Below are 27,967 nucleotides of genomic sequence, written 5' to 3'. Positions count from 1 at the left end.
GTGGTGAAGACTTCTGGAATCATACAAATTATTCTACAATTATCATGTGAATGAAAACATCAGTCTGTTCAAGATTCCTCATTGTTACATCCAGTTATACAAGTATAAGAGAGTCAAATATGTGGGTTTCACTTCACAACATTAGAGCAATACAGTGCAATAACAGTTGCATAGATAGATATTCCATATGTAGCCCCTAGAGGGAGGCAGAGATAAAGTGATGTCATAAGTGACAGGTATCTAAGGCCTTTCTGAACAGGCAGGTAGCAGATCGCCTATAGTGTGTTGTGAGAGGCGGATGTTTGTGTGCAACTGCTGACCTGTCAAACGGTATGCCTGTTTGTTTGTTTGTTTGTTTGTTTGTTTGTTTGTTTCCTTGCTTTTACTTTGTGTTTTACTTTTGTGTATATTCATTTGTTTTACAATTCATTGTTATGTCTGTACCATTGTTGGTGGTGTTGATATGGTGCAGAGGTGTTGTCTCTCCAGTAAAGTGTAGACATGTAAACTGGAGAAGGCATGTGAGTATATTTGTATGTATGTGCAAAGGTGAACAAAAAGGTTTATACTTTCTCTGTATTACATGTGATTATGTGTAACATGTGTGACCTGCATGTATAGGTGGTGACATTCATGGTACGGCTGAAGTTCATGACGATTGTGGCCGTTGTGGGTCAAGTGACTGCATACACCCTAAAAGCCTCCTGGTAAAGTAGCTTGTTATCTATGCTTTTAATGATGCAGTTTATTTTGATAACTTTGAGGGTCATGTTGAGTGAGCAGCTAATGATGACCGTTCCTTTTTCTTTGTAGGTTTTAAGTACAGGTTAAAGGTCAGCTGGCCGGCTGCCACAAGCGAGCATATTTATGCTCATGGAAGACTTATGGTGAGAAGTAAGAGTGAGGAGCTGGTTAGCTGATTTGAACATTTATTTGTGTTTATTGTTTGTGTGGTTTTGTCTAACCATCTCCCCCAGTGTCTCTATTAGATAACACAGCTGTGCTTCAGCTCCTTGTGTTGGGCTGCTATAAAGGTGAGAGGCTTTTGTACATTGATGGGACTGCTGTGTAACCACGGTGTTTGGCCCTAGTTTGTAGAGATCTGTTATGTTACTCTATGGATATGCAGTGTTAGCTTTGCCAAGTATAGGGTGCTGTGTGATTCACCCATATATTCCCCTCTTTAAGCTGCAGCCAACAAGAGTGAAGCACAGGCCAGGTGGGTCTCAGGTACACAGTAAACAGGGGATGTTATTAATGTTGTATGTCATTGCTCACTGTGTATTTTAAATTAATTTGTAATAAAACGGTTTTATTACAATTCCTTATTTGTACCAAATGAAGATTTGTATTTTTCTATGCTACTTAGTCCTGACTGTTAATCATTATAGCAGGGATACATATAGTTTGTTAAACAGATAGGACATGCACACAAACATGTGTGAATGTCTAGAGCAGCTTCACCACTGAACACCACAATGTGATTTGTACCAATTAATTAACAAACTGCACACATAGTAACTGATACATATTGGTTAATATTGGGCAGGGAGGCTAAACCATTATAAAAAGTTGTCTTGTGCTTTAGTAATTAGCATGTAATTAGCATGTACTTAGCATGTACTTAGCATGATATTGTGTTGTCATATCATAGTGTTGTGTATAGGAGGATTCACATACTTTGTGTCTGGAGGTCCAGGTTCATTACTGTAGTTAGGAGGTATATCTTTAGACCAGTCACTCTTCATAGACACACAGCTGGGTGTTGGAGACTCTGGTCTGTGGTGAAGACTTCTGGAATTATACAAACGATTCTATAATTATCATGTGAATGAAAATATCAGTCTGTTGAAGATTCCTTATTGTTACATCCAGTTATACAAATATAAGAGTCAAATATGTTTCACTTCACAACCCTAGAGCAACAAAGGGGAAAAAAGAGAAAACATAGCTTAAAATGTATTTTTATTTTAACGGTACAATAACAGTTGCATAGATAGATATTCCATATGTAGCCCCTAGAGGGAGGCAGAGATAAAGTGATGTGAGAAGTGACACAGGTATATAAGGCCTTTCTGAACAGGCAGGTAGCAGATGGCCTATAGTGTGTTGTGAGAGAGGGATGTTTGTGTGCAACTGCTGACCTGTCAAATGGTATGCCTGTTTGCTTGTTTCCTTTCCTTTACTTTGTGTTTTACTTTTATGTATTTTACTTTGTTTTACAATTCAAATGTGTTATATTGTTATGTCTGTACCATTGTTGGTGGTGTTGATATGGTGCAGAGGTGTTGTCTCTCCAGTAAAGTGTAGACATGTAAACTGGAGAAGGCATGTGAGTATATTTTTATGTATGTGCAAAGGTGAACAACAACAAAATGTGAACATTTATTTGTGTTTATTGTTTGTCCGGTTTTGTCTAACCATCTCCCCCAGTGTCTCTATTAGATAACACAGCTGTGCTTGAGCTCCTTGTGTTGGGCTGCTATAAAGGTGAGAGGCTTTTGTACATTGATGGGACTGCTGTGTAACCAAGGTGTTTGGCCCTAGTTTGTAGAGATCTGAGATCAGCCAATAAGAGTGAAGCACAGGCCAGTTGGGTCTCAGGTACACAGTAAACAGGGGATGTTATTAGTGTTGTATGTCATTGCTCACTATGTATTTTAAATGAATTTGGAATAAAACTGAGTTTTATTACAATTACATATATATACCAAATAAAGATTTGTATTTTTCTATGCTACTTAGTCCTGACTGTTAATCATTATAGCAGGGATACACATAGTTTGTTAAACAGAGAGGACATGCACACACACATGTGTGAATGTCTAGTGCAGCTTCACCACTGAACACCACAATGTGATTTATACCAATTCATTAACAAACTGCACACATAGTAACTGATACATATTGGTTAATATTGGGCAGGGAGGCTAAACCATTATAAAATGTTGTCTTGTGCTTTAGTAATTAGCATGTACTTAGCATGATATTGTGTTGTCATATCATAGTGTTGTGTATATTGTATAGGAGGATTCACATACTTTGTGTCTGGAGGTCCAGATTCATTACTGTAGTTAGGAGGTATATCTTTAGACCAGTCACTCTTCATAGACATACAGCTGGGTGTTGGAGACTCTGGTCTGTGGTGAAGACTTCTGGAATTATACAAATGATTATACAATTATCATGTGAATGAAAACATCAGTCTGTCGAAGATTCCTTATTGTTACATCCAGTTATACAAATATAAGAGTCAAATATATGTGTTTCACTTCACAACACTAGAGCAACAAGGGGGAAAAAAGAGGAAAAAATGCTTAAAATGTATTTTAAGAAAAACGGTACAATAACAGTTGCATAGATAGATATTCCATATGTAGCCCCTAGAGAGAGGCAGAGATAAAGTGATGTCATAAGTGACACAGGTATATAAGGCCTTTCTGAACATGCAGGTAGCAGATGGCCTATAGTGTGTTGTGAGAGAGGGATGTTTGTGTGCAGCTGCTGACCTGTCAAATGGTATGCCTGATTGCTTGTTTCCTTGCTTTTACCTTGTGTTTTACTTTTGTGTACTTTAATTTGTTTTACAATTCAAGTGTGTGTTATATTGTTATGTCTGTACCATTGTTGGTGGTGTTGATATAGTGCAGAGGTGTTGTCTCTCCAGTAAAGTGTAGACATGTAAACTGGAGAAGGCATGTGAGTATATTTTTATGTATGTGCAAAGGTGAACAAAAAGGTTTATACTTTCTCTGTATTACATGTGATTGTGTGTAACATGTGTGTAACCTGCATGTATAGGTGGTGACATTCATGGTACAGCTGAAGTTCATGACGATTGTGGCCGTTATGGGTCAAGTGACTGCATACACCCTAAAAGCCTCCTGGTAAAGTAGCTTGTTATCTATCCTTATATAATGCAGTTTATTTTGATAACTTTGAGGGTCATGTTGAGTGAGCAGCTAATGATGACCGTTCCTTTTCCTTTGTAGGTTTTAAGTACAGGTTAAAGGTCAGCTGGCCGGCTGCAGCAAGCGAGCATGTTTATGCTCATGGAAGACTTATGGTGAGAAGTAGAGTGAGGAGCTCTAAATAAAGATTTGTATTTTTATATACTACTTAGTCCTGACTGTTAATCATTATAGCAGGGATACATATAGTTTGTTAAACAGAGAGGACATGCACACAAGCATGTGTGAATGTCTAGTGCAGCTTCACCACTGAACACCACAATGTGATTTGTACCAATTCATTAACAAACTGCACACATAGTAACTGATATATATTGGTTAATATTCGGCAGGGAGCCTAAACCATTATAAAATGGTGTCTTGTGCTTTAGTAATTAGCATGTACTTAGCATGTACTTAGCATGATATTGTGTTGTCATATCATAGTGTTGTGTATAGGAGGATTCACATACTTTGTGTCTGGAGGTCCAGGTTCATTACTGTAGTTAGGAGGTAGATCTTTAGACCAGTCACTCTTCATAGACACACAGCTGGGTGTTGGAGACTCTGGTCTGTGATGAAGACTTCTGGAATTATACAAATGATTCTATAATTATCATGTGAATGAAAACATCAGTCTGTTGAAGATTCCTTATTGTTACATCCAGTTATAAAAATATAAGAGTCAAATATGTGTGTTTCACTTCACAACCCTAGAGCAACAAAGGGGAAAAAAGAGAAAACATAGCTTAAAATGTATTTTTATTTTAACGGTACAATAACAGTTGCATAGATAGATATTCCATATGTAGCCCCTAGAGGGAGGCAGAGATAAAGTGATGTGAGAAGTGACACAGGTATATAAGGCCTTTCTGAACAGGCAGGTAGCAGATGGCCTATAGTGTGTTGTGAGAGACGGATGTTTGTGTGCAACTGCTGACCTGTCAAATGGTATGCCTGTTTGCTTGTTTCCTTTCCTTTACTTTGTGTTTTACTTTTTTGTATTTTAATTTGTTTTACAATTCAAATGTGTTATATTGTTATGTCTGTACCATTGTTGGTGGTGTTGATATGGTGCAGAGGTGTTGTCTCTCCAGTAAAGTGTAGACATGTAAACTGGAGCAGGCATGTGAGTATATTTTTATGTATGTGCAAAGGTGAACAACGACAAAATGTGAACATTTATTCGTGTTCATTGCTTGTCCGGTTTTGTCTAACCATCTCCCCCAGTGTCTCTATTAGATAACACAGCTGTGCTTGAGCTCCTTGTGTTGGGCTGCTATAAAGGTGAGAGGCTTTTGTACATTGATGGGACTGCTGTGTAACCACGGTGTTTGGCCCTAGTTTGTAGAGATCTGAGATCAGCCAATAAGAGTGAAGCACAGGCCAGTTGGGTCTCAGGTACACAGTAAACAGGGGATGTTATTAGTGTTGTATGTCATTGCTCACTATGTATTTTAAATGAATTTGGAATAAAACTGAGTTTTATTACAATTACATATATATACCAAATAAAGATTTGTATTTTTCTATGCTACTTAGTCCTGACTGTTAATCATTATAGCAGGGATACACATAGTTTGTTAAACAGAGAGGACATGCACACACACATGTGTGAATGTCTAGTGCAGCTTCACCACTGAACACCACAATGTGATTTATACCAATTCATTAACAAACTGCACACATAGTAACTGATACATATTGGTTAATATTGGGCAGGGAGGCTAAACCATTATAAAATGTTGTCTTGTAAATTAATAATTAGCATGTAATTACCATGTACTTAGGATGATATTGTGTTGTCATATCATAGTGTTGTGTATATTGTATAGGAGGATTCACATACTTTGTGTGTGGAGGTCCGGGTTCATTACTGAAGTTAAGAGGTATATCTTTAGACCAGTCACTCTTCATAGACATACAGCTGGGTGTTGGAGACTCTGGTCTGTGGTGAAGACTTCTGGAATTATACAAATGATTCTACAATTATCATTTGAATGAAAACATCAGTCTGTTGAAGATTCCTTATTGTTACATCCAGTTATACAAATATAAGAGTCAAATATGTGTGTTTCACTTCACAACACTAGAGCGACAAGGGGGAAAAAATAGAAAAAATAGCTTAAAATGTATATTTTTTAAAACTGTACAATAACAGTTGAATAGATAGATATTCCATATGTAGCCCCTAGAGGGAGGCAGAGATAGAGTGATGTCATAAGTGACACAGGTATATAAGGCCTTTCTGAACAGGCAGGTAGCAGATCGCCTATAGTGTGTTGTGAGAGGGTGACACTGCAAATCCATAGAGTAACATAACAGATCTCTACAAACTAGAGCCAAACACCTTGGTTACACAGCAGTCCCATCAATGTACAAAAGCCTCTCACCTTTATAGCAGCCCAACACAAGGAGCTGAAGCACAGCTGTGTTATCTAATAGAGACACTGGGGGAGATGGTTAGACAAAACCAAACAAACAAATAAACAAAAATAAATGTTCAAATCAGCTAACCAGCTCCTCACTCTTACTTCTCACCATAAGTCTTCCATTAATTAATTATTCTAGGGGGGGCACCTGCCTGTCCCTCACGCACGCGCGCGCAGCGCGCGTGCGTGAGGGACCCGTGCGCGCCGGCGCGAAGCGCCGGCGCGCGATTTTTTTCGGTTATTGGATGGATATTTTACTTTTTTGGGGTGTTTTGTAACTCTATTTCGGTTAATTCGGTTCATTTACCTTGCCCCTATATGCACCAACAACAAATACAATTACAGCATTAGGCCTATAATGTCTTTAATGTAATGTCGGCATTGCATCTCCACAGGCACAGACTCCACAGCGGGAGAAAAAAAAGGCAGGCTATACTGCGCTGCGCTGCGCTGCGCTGCGCTGCGCTGCGCTGCTTGAAAAAAATAAAAAAAATAAAAACATCTGGCCAATCTGAACTGGGGGGGCACAAAGTCTAATCTGGGGGGGCATTGCCCCCCAATGCCCCCCCATAGGTCCGACACTGGTGCAGAGGTGTTGTCTCTCCAGTAAAGTGTAGACATGTAAACTGGAGAAGGCATGTGAGTATATTTTTATGTATGTGCAAAGCTGAACAAAAAGGTTTGTCCATTCTCTGTATTACATGTGATTGTGTGTAACATGTGTGTAACCTGCATGTATAGGTGGTGACATTCATGGTACGGCTGAAGTTCATGACGGTTGTGGCCGTTGTGGGTCAAGTGACTGCATACACCCTAAAAGCCTCCTGGTAAAGTAGCTTGTTATCTATCCTTATATAATGCAGTTTATTTTGATAACTTTGAGGGTCATGTTGAGTGAGCAGCTAATGATGACCGTTCCTTTTTCTTTGTAGGTTTTAAGTACAGGTTAAAGGTCAGCTGGCCGGCTGCCGCAAGCGAGCATATTTATGCTCATGGAAGACTTATGGTGAGAAGTAAGAGTGAGGAGCTGGTTAGCTGATTTGAACATTTATTTTTGTTTATTTGTTTGTTTGGTTTTGTCTAACCATCTCCCCCAGTGTCTCTATTAGATAACACAGCTGTGCTTCAGCTCCTTGTGTTGGGCTGCTATAAAGGTGAGAGGCTTTTGTACATTGATGGGACTGCTGTGTAACCAAGGTGTTTGGCTCTAGTTTGTAGAGATCTGTTATGTTACTCTATGGATTTGCAGTGTTCACTTTGGTAAGTGTAGGGTGCTGTGTGATTCACCCATAGATTCCCCTCTTTAAGCTGCAGCCAACAAGAGTGAAGCACAGGCCAGGTGAGTCTCAGGTACACAGTAAACAGGGGATGTTATTAATGTTGTATGTCATTGCTCACTGTGTATTTTAAATGACTTTGGAATAAAACAGTTTTATTACAATTCCTTATTTGTACCAATTACAGATTTATGTTTCTATGCTGCTTAGTCCTGACTGTTAATCATTATAGCAGGGATACACATATTTTGTTAAATAGATAGGACATCATGTGTGCATGTCTAGTGCAGCTTCACCACTGAACACCACATTGTGATTTGTACGACTTCATTCACAAACTGCACACATAGTAACGTATACATATTGGTTAACATTGGGCAGGGAGGTTATACCATTATAAAATGTTGCTTGTGCTTTATTAAAGGTAGAGTAAGTGATATATTTTGGTTAAAACAAAACTTTTTTTTGTTAAAAGGTTGAAACACTATATTCTGGTTTGTTCAGTAACAGGAGTCTCCCCGTCTCTCCAGCTCTTTAATAAACAGAAAATACATTTTCAGATAGGTGACAAAATGTCAGCCAATACGGAGAGAGTAGCCATTTATCAGCTTAATTGTTATAGTGTTCCAGTTCCAATTTTGTGTCTGCTCATTTCTTTGTATCATCACTTCCACTTTCACTTATTTAATATGTATCCTGACTGAGTTCTCTATCCTGATTGGAAACAATTGGTATCCAACAATTGGTAATTGGATGTTTGTGTGCAACTGCTGACCTGTCAAATGGTATGCCTGTTTGCTTGTTTCCTTGCTTTTACTTTGTGTTTTACTTTTGTGTATATTAATTTGTTTTACAATTCAAATGTCTGTTATATTGTTATGTCTGTACCATTGTTGGTGGTGTTGATATGGTGCAGGTGTTGTCTCTCCAGTAAAGTGTAGACATGTAAACTGGAGAAGGCATGTGAGTATATTTTTATGTATGTGCAAAGGTGAACAAAAAGGTTTATTTTTTCACTGTATCACATGTGATTGTGTGTAACATGTGTGTAACCTCCATGTATAGGTGGTGAAATTCATGGTAGAGCGGAAGTTCATGACCGGTGTGGCCGTTGTGGGTCAAGTGACTGCAGGTGAGGGTTTTTTATACACTGATTGGACTGCAGTGTGTGTAATGAGGGTTTTGGCCTAGTTTGAAGAGATCTGTTATGTTACTCTATGGATTTGCAGTGTTGGCTTTGCCAAGTGTAGGGTGCTGTGTGATTCACCCATAGATTCCCCTCTTTAAGCTGCAGCCAACAAGAGTGAAGCGCAGGCCAGTTGGGTCTTAGGTACACAGTAAACAGGGGATGTTATTAATGTTGTATGTCATTGCTCACCTATGTATTTTAAATTAATCTGGAATAAAACTGAGTTTTATTACAATTAGTTACACCATTGTAAAATGGTGTCTTGTGCTTTAGTAATTAGCATGTAATTAGCATGATATTGTCTTGTCTTGTCTTGTCATATCATAGTCTTGTTGCGACCGTAGGTCGCACTTACTACAGAAAGCTGCTCCAGGTGTCCGTCCGTCACTCCGTCACTCCGTCACTCCGTCACACACGTCACACTTTTGCCCTGCTCATATCTCCGCACCCATTGCCCCGATCCATGCCACATTTTGCACACACACTCCTTACCTGCCAAACTACACCCTCCAAGGACCCCCGGAGCTCCAGGGACCCCCAGCTGCCTCGGGGACCCCAAGTGTAAAAAATGAGCACATGTGGACAAATTACCAAATGACCACCCCAACGGGCATTGCCCACACAACTAGGAACCAATCGCCGTTACAGCCCTCTTCTGTATACATGTGACCTACGGTCGCTTATCTCCCGATTAGGGAGTCTTACTGGTGTATATTGTATAGGAGGATTCACATACTTTGTGTGTGGAGGTCCAGGTTCATTACTGAAGTTAGGAAATCTTCCTTTAGACTGGTCACTCTTCATAGACACACAGCTGGGTGTTGGAGACTCTGGTCTGTGGTGAAGACTATAAAACAATAACAACAATACATAAAAAATAACAATAGAAACAGTAAAACAGTATAACAGTTTCATAGATATATAGTCCATAGTTTGCACAGATAAGACAAGCAGTCAGTCTGTATAGTGCAGCTTCACCACTGAACAACACACACAATAGTGATTTGTACGACTTCATTCACAAACTGCACACATAGTCATTTATAATCTATAAAGATCGGGCAGGGAGACCATGCTGTTATTATATGTTGCCTTTTGTTTTATTAACTTGCATGAAATCTTAGTGTTGTTTATATTGTATAGGAGGATTCACATACTCTGTGTCTGGAGATCCAGGTTCATTACTGAAGTTAGGAAATCTTCCTTTAGACTGGTCACTCTTCATAGACACACAGCTGGGTGTTGGAGACTCTGGTCTGTGGTGAAGACTTCTGGAATTATACAAATTATTCTACAATTATCATGTGAATGAAAACATCAGTGTCAGGACCAGTGTTGTAACGCAACAGCTTTTTGTACATCGATGATCCCGTTGTGCGTCGAAGCATAACTCAGTCAGCATAGACATAATAGGCATAGAAATCCTTTGGAATGAGCAGCAGCAGTCAGTACAGTTCTATGTGTATAGATATCTATGTGCTGAAAACAGCGCAAACCTGCGCTCAAGGGAGCTCCAATCACTTGCACTGAAGAGTGAGCGTGAACGCGTCAACTAACATTATGAGTCAATGTTTAAAGCTTTTTTGCGCACACCATTAAGTTTAGGATTTGTATCTACATGTTATGGTAGATTATACATTTCACTCACTAGTCATTAACTATATAATATTTACCTTGTTGGTTTGATCATTTAAAATATATATAGAATATATTTTAAAGTAATATTTATTCAAGGAAGACCTAGGTTTAGGAGAGGTGCTGCGGTGCACTAGTGCCCTCTATTGACGGGCCGCGGCTAAGACAGACAGACAGATAGATTGATAGACTACTTTGATAGACTACTGGTGCTACCACCAGAAAAATATCAGGAGCACCCACCAAATGTTAAGGAGCTTCGATATCTTATTTTATTATTACAAAGGATAATATAACAGTGTGGTTTATAAGTAAATTAAAATGTATAGGAGGATTGACCTACTTTGTATCTGGAGGTCCAGGTTCATCACTCTTCATAGACACATATGGAGGCTCTGGTCTGTGAATGAGCTGTTTGTCAGTTCCCTCCTCCTCTCTCTCCTCACTATGACTCATCTTTGGTCTTTATTAAACCTGTCAAGATTACAGTCAAAATAGACCAGAAAACAGTAAATGGCTGCTGCATATGCACAATCCACGTACGCGTGCGCACACACACACACACACACACACACACACACACACACACACACACACACACACACACACACACACACACACACACACACACACACACACACACACACACACACACACACACACACACACACAAAGAGATCTGAAGACATGCTTCCTGTATCAACAGTACAGGTTGTGTTTATAATACTTTTACTCACACACACACACACACACACACACACACACACACACACACACACACACACACACACACACACACACACACACACACACACACACACAAAGAGATCTGAAGACATGCTTCCTGTATCAACAGTACAGGTTGTGTTTATAATACTTTTACTCATTCAGATTCAGACATACTTTTACATATTAAATACCAAGTGGTTCTAATATAATGTATAAAACACTTCAACAACATTAACCCCTTCACCCCTCTATTCTTAGTAGGCAGGCAGGCAGACAGACAGGCGGATGGAACTATAGACAGAGAGACAGGCTAAGGGGGAGGGAGGGAGAGCGAGAGAGAGAGGAACTCAAAGTCTCAAAGTCATATCTTATCACATTATTTTTTACAAGGCTCTACACACACACACACACACACACACACACACACACACACACACACACACACACACACACACACACACACACACACACACACACACACACACACACACACACACACACACACACACCTGTGCAGGTAAATGTTTCACCACATTATGTGACTGGAAGCTGTAAACAGGTTTAACTGTTAGTAAGATATGACACCATGCTAACTTGTTCTCACCTCACCTCTCCCCTCTCTCTCTCTCTCTCTCTCTCTCTCTCTCTCTCTCTCTCTCTCACACACACCATACAGTATGGGGCGGATGCCAATTATAGCAGAGACAGACATCGCAATACTTTGCCAGCCTTTTTGCCTCCTTTTTGGGCATCTCCAGTTGGTGAAACCCTTTAACAACCAGTCTGTGGGTATAATGTCCTAGACTGTCAAATATAAAAACAATAGTCTGACCTATAGCCCAGCTCTGAGATGGTATGTAGGAGTGATTGGTATTTAATGACCTTTTGGTCATAAAGGCTTCCTCTAGGCTATAGGGTCAAAGGTGAAGGCCATCTCTAATACAGACACTTCATCAACCACAACAACATCTGGTGTATTAGCTCAGCTGTCAATGTCTGAGTGACACACGCACGCGCACACACACACACACACACACACACACACACACACACACACACACACACACACACACACACACACACACACACACACACACACACACACACACACACACACACACACACACACACACACACACACACACACACACATGACCAAACTCCCCTGAGGTCACATGACTTACTGTCAGCTGTGGAGGTGAATGCTTTACACTTGTAAACTGTGATGTGATTCTAATTACAACACGTCACTTCTAACAGCTTTTTTTTTAAATAGCAGATCCACAAGCTCACAACACATCATATCGTTGTGAGCTTGTATATCTGCTATTTTTGAATAATTTTGATGTATTCATATATTTTCAGATGGGGTCCACCACCAAATACATATCAATTATTATGTCTCTTTGACATGAAGATGTTTCAGAACCACTGCTCTATATAACTCACATGGACTTCTGTTCTGCTCTGCTCTTCTAAACATGTTGCTGACCAGTGTTGAACTCCACTACCTTTTTACTAACTAGTATTGTAACTCATTAACAACATGTGTTACAATGACTGAGATTAAAATAGTCTTCAGAGGATTATAATGTTTATTATCATCCAGTGATCTACTGTCACTCTAACCTCAGCACAGCAAGATACATGACCCGCCCTATTCTGCCTCTGATTGGTTTAGGTTTAAACAAGAGGAGTGATGATTGGTTAAGGTATAGGGTCAGATATCATGGTAAGCCAATCTGAGGCAGAGCTGGGCGGGGCTTGCCTCTGTCTCCCTGGTGCAAACATACGCAGTAAACACCCATCCTCTCCGCAAGCACGCAGGTGTGCACATGCGCACACACACACACACACACACACACACACACACACACACACACACACACACACACACACACACACACACACACACACACACACACACACACACTTCATATTTAAGTCTATTAAATACCAAGTGGTTCTAGTACATGGTATAAAACACTTCAACAACCCATTCATCCCTCTATTCTTAGTAAAGCACACCTGGCTCTGTACTTGGACAGCTGTTTTCCCTCTTCCCCCAAACTCTTTGCCAAATAATAGCCGATCTACAAGCTCACAATGCATCACAACACCACGCGTTCCCCCCAGAATAGGGTGTGTGGGGTTCAAGTGGTTAACATTCTTAACACCAGACTAGAGAGATTATTGCTACATTATCGCTATTATTGTTTAAAATCTCTTACCCTGAAATAATCTTTATGCTTTGATCCGACGAGGCAAAACAAAATGGAGTCCAGACGCTTCAGTTGAATCAACACACTGACAGCTCTTGGGCACAGACATGAAATATTACACCCTTATCTGACAGGGCAGGTACTTTGACCTGCAAACACCACACACACACACACACACACACACACACACACACACACACACACACACACACACACACACACACACACACACACACACACACACACACACACACACACAAACACACACACACACACACACACACACACACACACACACACACACACACACACACACACACACACACACACACTTTATGACACTGTGCAGGTAAATGTTTAACCACATTGTGTGAGTGGAAGCTGTAAACTGCTTCAACTGTTGGTAGGTAAGATATGACTAGCCTGGTAAACCCCTCCCTCCAGATATCTCATTTCCATTTGATGGAATTGATGGATTAAAAATGTTTTTTTATCCAACTGTTAAATACCGGTGGTTCTTGAACGCTTTTATTTCAAGGACCAGCATGACTCTTGAGAGTACAAATGTGTACACTCTCAGAGTTACAGACCTGTAAGGGTCCATTTGGTTCCATTTGTACACTCTCAGAGTTACAGACCTGTAAGGGTCCATTTGGTTCCATTTGTACACTCTCAGAGTTACAGACCTGTAAGGGTCCATTTGGTTCCATTTGTACACTCTCAGAGTTACAGACCTGTAAGGGTCCATTTGGTTCCATGTGTACACTCTCAGAGTTACAGACCTGTAAGGGTCCATTTGGTTCCATTTATACACTCTCAGAGTTACAGACCTGTAAGGGTCCATTTGGTTCCATGTGTACACTCTCAAGAGTTACAGACCTGTAAGGGTCCATTTGGAAACCCCTCAAATAACCCAGGGGGTCCCCGGACCCCACTTTTAGAACCTCTACAATAACATGTATCAATGCAGTATGTATGATTGAATTTGTGTTAGACCCATTAAGACCAGGAAAGCATGTCATTTTAGACCATTAACTTATACTTTGGCTATTCAAAAATAGCAGATCTACAAGCCCATAGCGCGGCACTCGGTGCCGCGCTATGGGCTTGTAGATCTGCTATCCTGAACATTAATGTGCTCATCTTTGAATACATACATTTTTTTAAACTACATTTTTAACCCAAGTCTTTGCTTATGGGGGGGTCCCTGGAACAACGTATTTTGATGGGGGTTGGCGGCCAAAAACATATCTATCACACACACACACACACACACACACACACACACACACACACACAGATAACATGGCCAGTCCATCTGAGCTGGTTTTGGGCAATGGTGGCAGTGATGGTGGGAATGTCAGCCTCCTCCAGGACGCTGGTGTTGGTGCGACACACACACACACACACACACACACACACACACACACACACACACACACACACACACACACACACACACACACACACACACACACACACACACACACACACACACACACACACACACACACACACACACACACACACACACACACAGTGGTGAAAATGTATCTCTGTTTTTATTTACATGAAGCCTATAGAACAGAACTGGAACAGACTAGATTTAAATGTCATACAGTCTCACCTAAATAACAGTGAAAATTATTATTATGCCAGAGAGAGAGTTCTTTTGGATCCACACCCTAGAAAGTTTACAACCTTTAAGGCCTTAATGAAGATGTTGACATGTGACTGTTGTACTCACCTAAAACCTTCAGAAGCAGGACGGTGGTGAGTGAGGTGGAATCGTCCCCAGCAGAGAAAGCTCCGTATCTTTGTCCATCTCCTCCATCACAGAAAGAGTATAAGGGGAAAGCTCATAGTGTGGGTCCAACCACTGCAAATGTGTGAACAACATTTATTTAGCATTTATTCAGAGATGAGAGGCCATTAGTAATCACTTCTGAAGACATACCTCTATGTCAGGTGTTTTTCCTCAGTGTCTTTGCTGATGATTGTCCTATTTTAAATCTGTTTTCTGTTCCCTCTGCCCTATGCTCCCTCAGTTTAGGATTAGGTTTGGGGTTAGGTTAGGGTTAGGATTAAGGTTAGGATTATTGTTAGTTTTGAGGGAACATAGGGCTGAGGGAACATATACTGTAGGTACGCTCCAGACTTTTGCTGTATTTAGATATAGCTTTGTTTGCTGTTTTTAAATTGTTCTGTAAAGCACTTTAGAAAACATTGAGAAAATAACGAATACATTCATTATTATCTTGAATCAGTGTCTGCTTATTATAAACGACGTTGGGCTTGTTTTTCCGTAAAGTCACTTGTTAATATTGGTTGTTGCCGGGCAGGCCCGCCGACAGGATTCTTGGACGGGGGGACCCCCCCTCCGATTGGGCCCCTCTCGATCCCCCCCCCCCCCACTGTGCGCGACACACATAAACACATTACATTTCATTACATTACAGTCATTTAGCAGACGCTAGTTTGGGGCTTGTTTTCTAAGGTGTAGTTGCTTATTTGGGATTGCTTCATAATGTGTAAACCAGTAGATCTCAAACATGTTCACGTTCACATGATGTCACAACACATTCCATCTCTTGCTCACCTTCCAGCTATGTTCCAGCTCTTGTATCCTTTGGCTGCCGGGAGCATCAGGAGTAGAAGTACAACTTCTGAGGGTTCCCAACTTAAGGTCAGACCTGTAAATGGTCAAATCATAACCATAGCAAACAGTCTTAGACAGCGGTTGAGCAGGGGAGCCTTAAGACACAATTAAGACAGAAACAAGAGGTTACATCATCAATTAAACCACCTGAACATCAAAGGGCTTGTTGGGGATGAGAGTCTATAGTCTGTAATTACATCTATTAATATGTGTATTATTATTTGAGGCAATTTGTTCATGTTTCTTCTCTGTGTCCTGATGTCCTTGATCAGTTTGAGCCTGTATCTCTCTCATGTTGTCAACCATCTGTGGTCAGTGGTGAAAAAAGTACTCACAGGTTTTACTTAAGTAAAAGTATCAATGCTGCAATGTAAAAAATATACTCTGTTACAAGTAAAAGTCCGGAATTCAAAATGTACTTGGAGTAAAAGTACAAAAGTATTGGTATCAAAATGTACTTAAAGTAGAAAGTACTCATTATGCAGAATGTCCTGTTTCACAAGGTTTCAAATGTATAAAAATATTTTGAAAATAGCCGAAGCATTGTGAGCTTGTAGATCGGCTATTTTCAAATGGCCGAAATGTATATAGGTGGTTAAAGTATGTTTTGTAATAATAATCAAAATCTACAAAGTAATTAGCGATACTGCAGGCCCTTCATATGAACTTACTGCCAATATAGACTCAATTTCAAAGGCGTATGCTGTGCCCTTGGTCTTAACACAGTGAGTGAACATCCAAACATTCTACACAAATCTAGGTGTACGCAAAGATGATTTTAAACTCACCATGATGTCAACAGATGAGGTGTTTAACACATTGAGCGCACTACAACAACACAGGGCAACAGGCCTCCACAATATTCCCTCCAAACGTCTAAAAGACTGAGCCGCCTCCATTGCTCCAATCATCACCCACATAGTAAACCTCTCCATCAAACAGGGACGGGTCCCCCATGATTTCAAAATAGCAAGAGTAACCCCCCCTGTACAAAAACAAGGAAGCAAATTAGACCCCCGGCAACTATAACACCCTATTTCTATTCTTAGCTCCATCTCGAAAGTCATGGAAAAAATAGTTTATGAACAGGTTGAAAAGTATCTTGCGGGGGGGAAAAAAATATAATTTACAAACTCCTATCTGGCTTCAGAAAATCCCACTCCACTGACTCATGCCTTCTCTATTTGAACGACCACATCAAACAAGAGGTGGACAAGGGCAAATGGCAGCAAGAGTCATCAAAAAGGTCAACCAAAGAACACGTTTTTTTGTATGTTAGGATCTCCTCTCTAGTCAGTAAGAATACCTTGAGGATTCTAACAGAGACCCTCATCCAAGGTCATTTGGACTATGCATGCTCCTCATGGTACCACAACACCACTAAAGGCCTTAAAAACAAGGCTCCAGACATCCCAAAACAAACTAGTAAGAATACTTCTTGGCCTTAAACACACAACTCATCTAACCCCTGCTCATTTTGCTATAGGGTCGGATGGCTCAGGGTTGAGAACGGCAACTTGCAATGGGCCTGGTCTACAAGATACACCACAACATTCTGATACCCATGTACCTGTAACCTAGCCCCCCCCCCCTCCTCCTCCTCGAACTGTTTACTGTACATATTTCTAGTTCTTTTTGTTTTTCTTACTTTTAAAATGTTCATATGATGTTCTATATAGTAGTGTATATCTGTATGTTTTCTAATGTCTTCATGAATTGAGTACATGAGGATCTCAATTGAAACAAAGCCGTTGCTGCTTTTATGGGCGATCCATTTTATCTGACCTTGTGTTGTAAACTGTACTTCATGTGCTTTTTCTCTAAAACCTTCAAAATAAAGTATTCAATCAATCAATCAATCAATCAATCAATCAATCAATCAATCAATCAATCAATCAATCAATCAATCAGCTACCATGCTGCCTGCTCCTTCCCAATGTTCCTTCTCCTTTAACCCATTAAGACCTGGAACGCATCTGTGTCACTTTAGATTTATTCGGCTATTCAAAAATAGCAGATATACAAGCTCATAGCGCGGCACCGAGTGCCGCGCTATGAGCTTGTAGATCTGCTATTTTTGAAAAATATTGAAAAAATATTTTAAGTAACAACAAACAACGATACAAACTAAATATGTAGTTAGAATTATCATTATTTTAATCCATTGTGTGAGTGTGTGTTACTACACTACATTTATAAACACACATATTGTGCTTTTGTCTCTTTCTAGGAACAACAAGTATTGACAGATATTTTGGTCAAAATGTGTAAACAGCGTCTAAACAGGATGTGTGGCTGAAACGTACACACAAACACACACACACACACACACACACACAAACACACACACACACACACACACACACACACACACACACACACACACACACACACACACACTCAGTGAGGTCATGTGAGGTCAGGAAATAAGAAATGTTTTGGGTGAACTACTCCTTTAATACATTTGATTTGAGCTAAAAAAAAGCAGTCTTTTACACTTTGTCTATTTAAAAATAGCAGATCTACAGATGAGCTTGTATATCTGCTATTTTTTTGAATAGCCAAAGAAATGTGAAAATGACACACAGATGCGTTCCTGGTCTTAATGGGTTAAGTGTCTCAATATTATAAATGTTCACATTAAAACGCTTTATGAGTTCCAATCACAGTTCTGCACAAATCTAATAACCCAGAGAACAAGATGACGTTGTGCGTCCAAACTCAGTGGCTCGGTGGCTTAAGACAATGGTTCCCAAACTGGGGGTCCCAATTAATTTTTTTGGGGGGCGGGGAGGGGGGTCCCCACATGATTAGCTCAACATTGTTTTCTTACTCAACGGTAAACAAACCAACGTACAGTAAAGGTGTATGCAGGGTATCTGCACATTTTTGTAAAGTTACAATTTCAGGACTTTTTAAGACCTTTAAAACACTGCCTGCAAGTCAAGAGAGGAACTTGGACCAGACGACAGAAGTTCTCCAGCAAATAAACAAGGAAAGACATGGGAATCACATAAGAAAAGCTCTGGGTCCAGAGACTGATGACTAGACTGCTTCACCTTCACACTAAAAAAGTGATGTTTTTTGTTTTAACTTAATAGATGCTTCTATCCTGTAAGCTTGTAGTTTTTTTTTAAATGCACCGTTTGCACTTTTCATATGATCTTGTAACTCTTAAGTTCCTGCCTATAGGATCAATAAAGTGGAATTTAATCTCATGTTAGATAATACAGGGAGGAGCCACAACAACTCCTCAGTGTGCTCTTCACATATCATGTAGCAGCTTTTAACACATTGGGTGCCAAAACCGTATATATACGGTTTTTCAAAAACTCACGTGGAGTGCCAAAACCGTATATATACGGTTTTTGGTCTTTTCATTGGATTACTGTAAATTGATACTTGATGCAGCCTCTCACTGAATTTGGTGCGGCTACATGAAGGAGAACCGCAAAAAAACACGTGATCGAAGTCATATGACCAAATCTTGGGCTTTAAAAGGAGGAACTGCAGGCTGCTGTCCTCCTGTGCATTCCAAACTTTTGTTTGTAAAGAGCCATTGTGACTGAGAGAGACCGAGACCGACAGAGAGAGAGACAGAGTGAGAGCAAGTGAGTGAGTGTGAGCGTGAGTTTGAGTTAGTGATAGTGATAGTGTTATAGTTTAGATATATAGATAGATTGATTGATTGAGAGAGTGATAGATATTAGATAGATACATTTGATTGAGAGAGTGAGTGATAGATATATAGATAGATAGGTTATAGTTATAGTTGTAGAGTGAGATTGTATTGTGAGGTTGAGTGTTGAGTTTATTGTGAGATTGAGGTTGAGTGTTGAGTTTATATTGTATTTTTATTGTATTGTAAGCCTAGTGAGCTATTTTTTTTTTGGTTAGAAAGGGCGAGGAGGTTATTATAGATTTAGCGGAGAGAAGTGGAGAGAGATATAGTGAGGGAGAGTGGCGAAAAGATATAGAGAGGAGAAAAGGAGTATTTATATAGTAGGTTTAGAGGGGCGATACTGTAGATCTATAGGTGAGAGATATAGATTTATTTTATAGTGTAGTTTATAGTGTAGAATATGTCAGGATTAGTTGGCTCTAAGCGGCGCGGCGGGCGCCAACCGTCCGGGGGTCCGTCGCAACAGCAGAGGACAATGCGGGACTTCTTCGCTCCCCTTACGAGTGGAACAGTACCACCACCAGAGCCTCCATGTATTCCACCTCCAGTGGGTCCTGGTGGAGCCAGGTCTGTGGTCCAGGACCACGATCACCGCGACCCGGGCATGGTGCCTGGTCCTCGTCGGGTGTCTGACCGGGTGTCTGAGCTTGCAACGAAGCCGGTGTATGTGCAGCTACCTGTTGCTTCAGGGAGCGATGAAGACTCATCATCGTCTTCCCTTTCAGATGACGGCTCTGATGAGTGGGAACCAGCTACCAATGGTAAGAATACATACATTTTATCGTGTTTGTGTCGTATTTGATGGGTTATCTAGTTGATATTACGGAGAAAACTTATCATAAAGTTTCCATGGAATCGTGGACTACGGTAATAGTTGCCAGGTCTGCTTATTGTAAGCCACTATAGGCTTGTTTTTTTCTGTAAAGCTGCTTGTAAAATGGTTGCGAACTTGCGATTGTGAGCTTGTTGTTAGGCTACAATGTAGGTGAATCGTATGTCTATCAAATATAGTTTTATTGAAAGGCAATCCATGGTTGGAGTTTAGAAAGAGAACGTCGGGAAATCCGACGATCTGCAGCTTGAATTGTATTATTGTGAATGTGATTTTCACGGCTATTGTCCAGTTTTGAAGCCTTCATGTGGCCAAATAACTATAGGCCAGATGGCACTTGAAACCTAGTTGAAAATAGCCGTGACAATATTATATAGTCTCTGCTTTTGGCATGTAGTGGCTGCTTTTGAGCTTGTTTTCATAGACCTGGTTGCTTATTCCTATCCCAAGACCTGGCAACCCGAATCAGCAGGCATGGCCCGAATAAGAGGCCACTGTTATACGAAAGGAGGTGTCTGCCTGGCAAGAAAAGTGTGTCTATTCTTACCGTTACACTCACTGTGTACTAGACCCTCCCATTCTAACTCTAAGTTATAGGTTCATTTACTTTACTATAGCCTGGTACTGATGAGATGAAAATGATGTATTCTGTATACTGTAGTATACATATGCTTCTGATCTGTGATTATGACAATTTTGACAATTTAGCCTATGTACAATGACAGAATGACAGATGCAGTAGGCTAAACTATGTATTGTTTGTGGCAATCATAAAAAATAGCAGATCTACTAGTGACTACCAGAATCTAGTTGTGAGCTTGTAGATCTGCTTTTTTTTGTTTTAGCAGGTGCAAAGCTCCCTCAAAGAGATAATGTCAGGTCATGTAAACAAAACACAACAACACCTTTGATCCTGTTCCCCGGTCACAAGTTCATGTAAACAAAATGGCCTATTCTGCTTTTTTTTGGGGGGGTGACCCCCCCTCTAAGACAGCTTCAAAGAGATAATGTCATGTCAGATAAACAAAACACAACAACACCTTTGAACCTGTTCCCCGGTCACAAGTTCATGTAAACAAAATGGCATATTCTGCTTTTTTTGGGGGGGTGAGCGAGCCCCCCTTCTAACTAGCTTCAAAGAGCTAGAAGGTCAAATTGTCTAAACAAAAAAAAACAATACAGCTTTGATGCTCTTCTTCCTTTGATGTAATCTTACTATGGGGTGCCTTGACCTAAGAACATATGCATATGTCATCCCTCTGGATAAGAGTGTTTATGGCTAAATAGATTTGATGTACTACACTACACATTCTATGATCCTATAGCATACTGAGACACTACACTGTCTCTGTATTCTATGATCCTATAGTTTACTGAGACACTACACTGTCTCTGTATTCTATGATCCTATAGTTATAGGATCATAGAATACAGAGACAGTGTAGTGTCTCAGTATGCTATAGGATCATAGAATGTGTAGTGTAGTACATCAAATCTATTTAGCCATAAACACTCTTATCCAGAGGGATGACAGATGCATATGTTCTTAGTGTCTCAGTAAACTATAGGATCATAGAATACAGAGACAGTGTAGTGTCTCAGTAAACTATAGGATCATAGAATACAGAGACAGTGTAGTGTCTCAGTATGCTATAGGATCATAGAATGTGTAGTGTAGTACATCAAATCTATTTAGCCATAAACACTCTTATCCAGAGGGATGACAGATGCATATGTTCTTAGTGTCTCAGTAAACTATAGGATCATAGAATACAGAGACAGTGTAGTTTCTCAGTAAACTATAGGATCATAGAATACAGAGACAGTGTAGTGTCTCAGTATGCTATAGGATCATAGAATGTGTAGTGTAGTACATCAAATCTATTTAGCCATAAACACTCTTATCCAGAGGGACTTCCAATAAGCACAATTAGTTAGCTAATGAAATGCATGTGTTCTGTCAGGCATCTCATAGTAACATCGTTTATTATGCCTAAATGTATTTGATGTACTTATATTGACCAAGTATATTTTATCTTAGGCTCCGACACGGAGGAGGAGCTGGAAGCTGTTGGGGCGTCTGTTGGGGCGTCTGTTGGGGCGTCTGTGTATCATCAGCGTGGTAAGTAAAGACATTACAACAGGAATAAAAAGTATTCATTCTAAGGTGTGGACGAAATCAGATTATGTTATCATGATTGCTTATGTTACCTTGTTGTCAGTACATTATGTTGTTTATCTTATTCTATTCATTTTTCTACTCTATGATACATTTTAGTTTACATGATGTAGAGCCAAGATGTCTCTGCTAGGCCTGATGGCTATTGTTTATAGTACAGCTTGTCCTTGTAACATGACAGTATAGCCATGTTCTGATTACTTGTGCTCTTGGCAGAAGGGTTGTACAATCCTCCATCGTCCACAGGGGTGAAATTAGTTGATTTCATTTTCTGTAAATCATATTTACCAAACTATTTCATATTTTACTGTGATTACAGACACACAGTCGGAGGAGGAGGAGGAGGAGGAGGAGGAGGAGGAGGAGGAGGAGGAGGAGGAGCACACACCTGTAATGCCACCTGTCAGCCGTAATCGAGGTAAGAACATTTTCTGTTGTCACACTGAGCTCTCTTTTACCACACAAATGACAAAATATGTATTTTATGCAGGGGTCATCAATATGTCCGTACAAGACTTTGCCTTGTCTGTGCCAAATGTTTTTCATTTTTACACACCATTTTATAGTGTTCTTATTTTGATCATAACACCCAATTACTTGAATGTCAGTCTCCAGGTTTTCTACAGAATATGTATGACACTGATTTACTATGACACCATGTATTGAACATTTTATTTTCAAGGACCCCCATAACTCGAGTTACGGGTCCATTTGGTTCCATTTGTACACACTCAGAGTTACAGACCTGTAATGGTCATTTAGGGCTAGCTCTTTGTGTTTGTCTATATTGTATGTCCATGGCAAAAATAGAATTTTGTCAAAAATGTCCACCACAAGCCAGCATGGCGATGACACCTGATGTTATGGTAACTTATGCATTTCTTATTTCCAGGTGGTGGCAGGCCTCGTAGCGGTGCAATTGATGAGCTTGTGTGGTATGAGTCAGCAGACTCTTGGCAGCCGAAGGACATCCCTTTCAGTGCTGGGACTCCAGGTCCTCGGAGCAGGGCCGCTGACCTGCAGTCTGAAGAACCTGTGGACTTCCTGGAGCTGCTCATCACAGATGAGCTGCTTGAGCACATCGTGGAGCAGACAAATATTTATGCAAAACAACGTGTTACAAGCGCCCTGCCACATTCCAGACAGCACGCATGGGGAAAGAAGGAGCTGACTCTTGGGGAGCTGAAGCAGTTCCTGGCGCTGTTGTTCCTCACCGCACTGATAGGGAAGCCAAAGATTGCAGACTATTGGCTCACTGATGAGATCCGAACCACTCCCTTCTTCCACAAAACCATGTCCAGGAACCGGTTCCAACTCATCCTCAGTAACCTCCATTTCGACAACAATGAGACCATGCACACTGAGGACCCGCTGTGCAAAGTCCGCACAGTCTTGAACACCTTGCTGTCTAACTTTCAAGAGATGTTCCTGCCAGGCAAGAACATTAGCATAGACGAGGGAATGCTGTGTTGGCGAGGGCGGCTTTCTTGGAGGGTTTACAACCCAGCTAAGCCCATCAAATACGGCATCAAATCTTATATTTTGTGTGATTCTGTCACTGGGTACATGTACAACATGAAACCGTTCTGTGGGGAGAAGGTGCCCCTGCCAACCACCATCACTTCCCTCCTTGGTGACCTAAAAGGTTATGGTTTTCATCTCTTCATGGACAACTATTACAATTCAGTGAAGCTGTGTAAACTCCTCCTTGGTCTTCAGACCCATGTGTGCGGGACCCTACGCACAAACAGAGGGGAGCCACCAGCCATCAGGGAGCTGACCACCTCCAAGCTTCCCGTTGGGTCAACCCTGATGCGTCACACGGACGACGTCATGGTGGTGGCATGGCACGACAAACGGATCGTGAAGATGGTCACCACACTCCACCAGCATGAGACGGTCCCTGCTTCCCAGTGGAGGAGGGAGAAGAAGAAGAAGGGTCAACAAAGGGCCCCCAGCCGGTTGGTTGAAATACAGAAGCCAACATGCGTCGCCCAGTACAACAAGTACATGAATGGCGTCGACAAGTTGGACCAAAATCTCGCCTACTATCTATTTGTCAGGAAGACATGCAAGTGGCCAAAAAAGTTTGTCAATTATCTGTTTCAGATCAGCATGTTCAATGCCTTTGTCCTGTTCAAGGCAAAACATCCTCAGGGCACTGCCAGCTGTAAAAACCTGAAGTCCTTCATCTACCTCGTCATCAAATCCTGGGGCTACCTCGGATGCCTTGGGGAGGAGCCCCCCCCCCCTCCTCCCCAAGAGGAGGAGGAGGAGGGGGGGGCACCTGCACCTGAACCACCTGTACACGACCCACGGTGGAGGGCACCAAAAGAAGACCCCGAGAGCAGGCTGAACAGGATCGTGACCGACCATGAACTGGTCAAATACCCTCCAACCAAAGGGAAAAAAACCCCTCAGAGGGCATGCAGGGTTTGCATGCGAAAATCTGAATCACAGAACAAGAAAAGAGACCCAAAGAGAGACACAAGGTGGATGTGTAAAGGCTGTAAGGTCCCCTTGCATGTTGAATGTACAACATCGTACCACTCGAAAAAGGACCTCACTAAGTGGTAGAATCACAGAATGTCTTTTTTTTTGTTGCCTAATGCATATTTTTGCTTATTATTTTGTATTGATTGGCCTAATGCCTACTTTTAGCATAATGCATATTTTTTTCTACTAATCATATGAAGGTTATTATTTTGAGCCTAATGCCTAATTGTTTTACTTTTCATCTGCTGTGTATATAGTGTGGCCTAATGCCTAAATTTGCACAATTACTTTCCACTAAACTATCTGCTGTGTGTATATAGTGTGGCCTAATGCCTAAATTTGCACAATTACTTTCCACTAAACTATCTGGTGTGTGTGTATATAGTGTGGCCTAATGCCTAAATTTGCACAATTACTTTCCACTAAACTATCTGGTGTGTGTGTATATAGTGTGGCCTAATGCCTAAATTTGCACAATTACTTTCCACTAAACTATCTGGTGTGTGTGTGTATATAGTGTGGCCTAATGCCTACATTTGCACTATTACTTTCCACTAAACTATCTGCTGTGTATATAGTGTGGCCTAATGCCTGAATTTGCACTAAACTATCTGCTGTATATAGTGTGAAGTGTGCTGCTTGTAGTGAAACTTTTTTTCAGTCATTATATTGTTATTACATATGCTGCTGCTGCTGTCTGGTTGGAATCCGACCTGTACACAAGAAAGAACAATAAAGTACAATCTTGAACCTTTGAAATTTGATTTATTGTTATTGTAGTATTTATTGTTATTTGATTACTTTGAAATTGAAATTAGCTGAACTAGGTGCACTTGAAATACATTGGAGTGAAAACGAACCTCTTATGTTTTCTGTAATTATTCTATTATTATTACTATGCTGCTGCTGTCTTGTATGAAACCAAAGTTGATGTATTATTTGAGAACTTTGAAATAAGCTGAACTAAGATGCACTTCAAAGAGATTGGAGTGACAACGAGCCTTTATGTTTCCTATCATTATTCTATTGTTATTACCCATAGGAGTGAAAACGAACCACAAAAGTATTTTCAAAAGCGTTTTTTTTTCTTTTCTCTAAAGCAACTACTATTGAGATGACTACTGTCACTGAAGGCAAAAATAAATGTCAAATTATTTTTCCAAAAAAAAATGAAAAGAGAAAAAAAAAGTTTTACTAAAACGGCCATAACTCTGTTTCTAAAGAAAAGGTGCTGATTTTGGTGAAATCAAGCTGTATTCAACAGCCAATATCTCAAGAACGGAACATGCTATCGACTCACTTTTTTTTCTGGTAAAAAGTAGAGAGTCCAATCTTTATTTTGAGATATTTGGTGTTTATATAGCAATAGCACAGAGTATTCTGTGGTCCTTGAAAGATGAGCCAGAAAGCTTGAAAATGCTGGCACTCAGTGTACATCATTTTAAAAAACCTCTGGCACCCAATGTGTTAACCTCTTAAACCAGTGGTTTTCAACCTTTTTCATGCCAAGGACCCCTAAATTGATATAAATTTGGCCGTGGACCCCCATTTGAAAATGTGTTGTGCCAGGGACCCCCAGAAGCAAAGATATCAGTTAATTTTCGCTTTAAAAAAATCTAAATATTCAAAGATATGCACACTTTTTCAAGGTTTTTCAAAAAATAGAAGATCTACAAGCTCATAGCGCGGCACTCGGTGTCGCGCTATGAGCTTGTAGATCTGCTATTTTTGAATAGCCAAAGCTAAGTGGTTAAAAAATGATCGTGGCGCTATTAACTAAGTTTGCTGGGGACCCCCCTGGTACTCCCTCAAGGACCACTGGTGGTCCCCAGACCACTGGTTGTTGAAAACCACTGTCTTAAACCCTAGAGGTGATGCCAATTGAGTGTGTGTGCATACAAGGCGGATGCCGACCGGCAATGGCTTGTGTTCATTGTCGTGTCAAATATGTCTGTTAATAATGCCATGAAATATGCTGAGAGACGGACGGACGGACGGACGAAAGAAAGAAAGAAAGAATTAACAGTGTTATTGGGTAAGGGCACGGTCTGTTAAAGTCACGTTGTGCGGCCGATAGTTTTTTGCAGTCAGCACGTTGTAAAAAACGGAGTATCTTGCAGAGCATTCTGTCTCAATAACCAGTCACTCACTTTGTAATCTCTGAAGAACAGAGTCAGAGCTGCTCTAGTGAATCTGTCAGGATCCTCGTTCACAACCACTACACCTTCACTTACATGGCTTTAGGATGGACATGTATGTGAACATGTTTTATAGATCAGTGGTTCTCAAACCTTTTCAAGGACAAGGACACCCAAATGTATATGTATTTGGCCACGGACCCCCATCTGAAAAGGCTCTGTGCCAGGGACCCCCATCTGAAAAGGCTCTGTGCCAGGGACCCCCATCTGAAAAGGCTCTGTGCCAGGGACCCCCAGAAGAGAAGATTTACGTAAAAAAAAAAAACATCCAAACATTTTCGATAGAATTAAAAAATATTTCAAAAATAGCAGAGGTACAAGATCACAGTGCGGCACGAAGTGACGCACTGTGATCTTGTAGATCTGCTATTTTTTTATATCCAACATGGATAAAGTGGTTAAAATAATTGTGATGCTATGTTAACTTATTTAGCTGGGGACCCCCTAGAAGGACCCACTTATTTAGCTGGGGACCCCCCCCCCAAGG

General features: G+C 40.6%; 2 protein-coding genes across 2 annotated transcripts in view; both read right to left on the bottom strand.

The window, feature by feature from the left end:
• Positions 1–653, bottom strand: part of LOC311061233 (glucocorticoid-induced transcript 1 protein-like) — a gene marked incomplete at its 5' end in the record, with an annotated part of 26,436 nt that extends 25,783 nt beyond the window's left edge. Inside the window, one exon of the mRNA XM_084079787.1 lies at positions 610–653. Coding sequence (XP_083935913.1) covers positions 610–653 — 44 coding nt within the window. The remainder of the gene's footprint in view (positions 1–609) is intronic.
• Positions 1–27,967, bottom strand: part of LOC311062402 (uncharacterized protein) — a 700,443-nt gene that overhangs the window by 525,946 nt on the left and 146,530 nt on the right. Inside the window, exons 24-27 of the mRNA XM_084081416.1 lie at positions 10,006–10,119; positions 9,585–9,695; positions 5,800–5,913; positions 4,424–4,537 (exon numbers count right to left, since the gene is read on the bottom strand). Coding sequence (XP_083937542.1) covers positions 4,424–4,537; positions 5,800–5,913; positions 9,585–9,695; positions 10,006–10,119 — 453 coding nt within the window. The remainder of the gene's footprint in view (positions 1–4,423; positions 4,538–5,799; positions 5,914–9,584; positions 9,696–10,005; positions 10,120–27,967) is intronic.

The sequence above is a fragment of the Gymnoscopelus microlampas genome (assembly GCF_963454915.1).
Source record: "Gymnoscopelus microlampas genome assembly, chromosome: 15".
Taxonomy (NCBI): domain Eukaryota; kingdom Metazoa; phylum Chordata; class Actinopteri; order Myctophiformes; family Myctophidae; genus Gymnoscopelus; species Gymnoscopelus microlampas.
The sequence above is the reverse complement of the archived record's forward strand: the minus strand, read 5'-3'. Positions and strand labels throughout refer to the sequence as shown.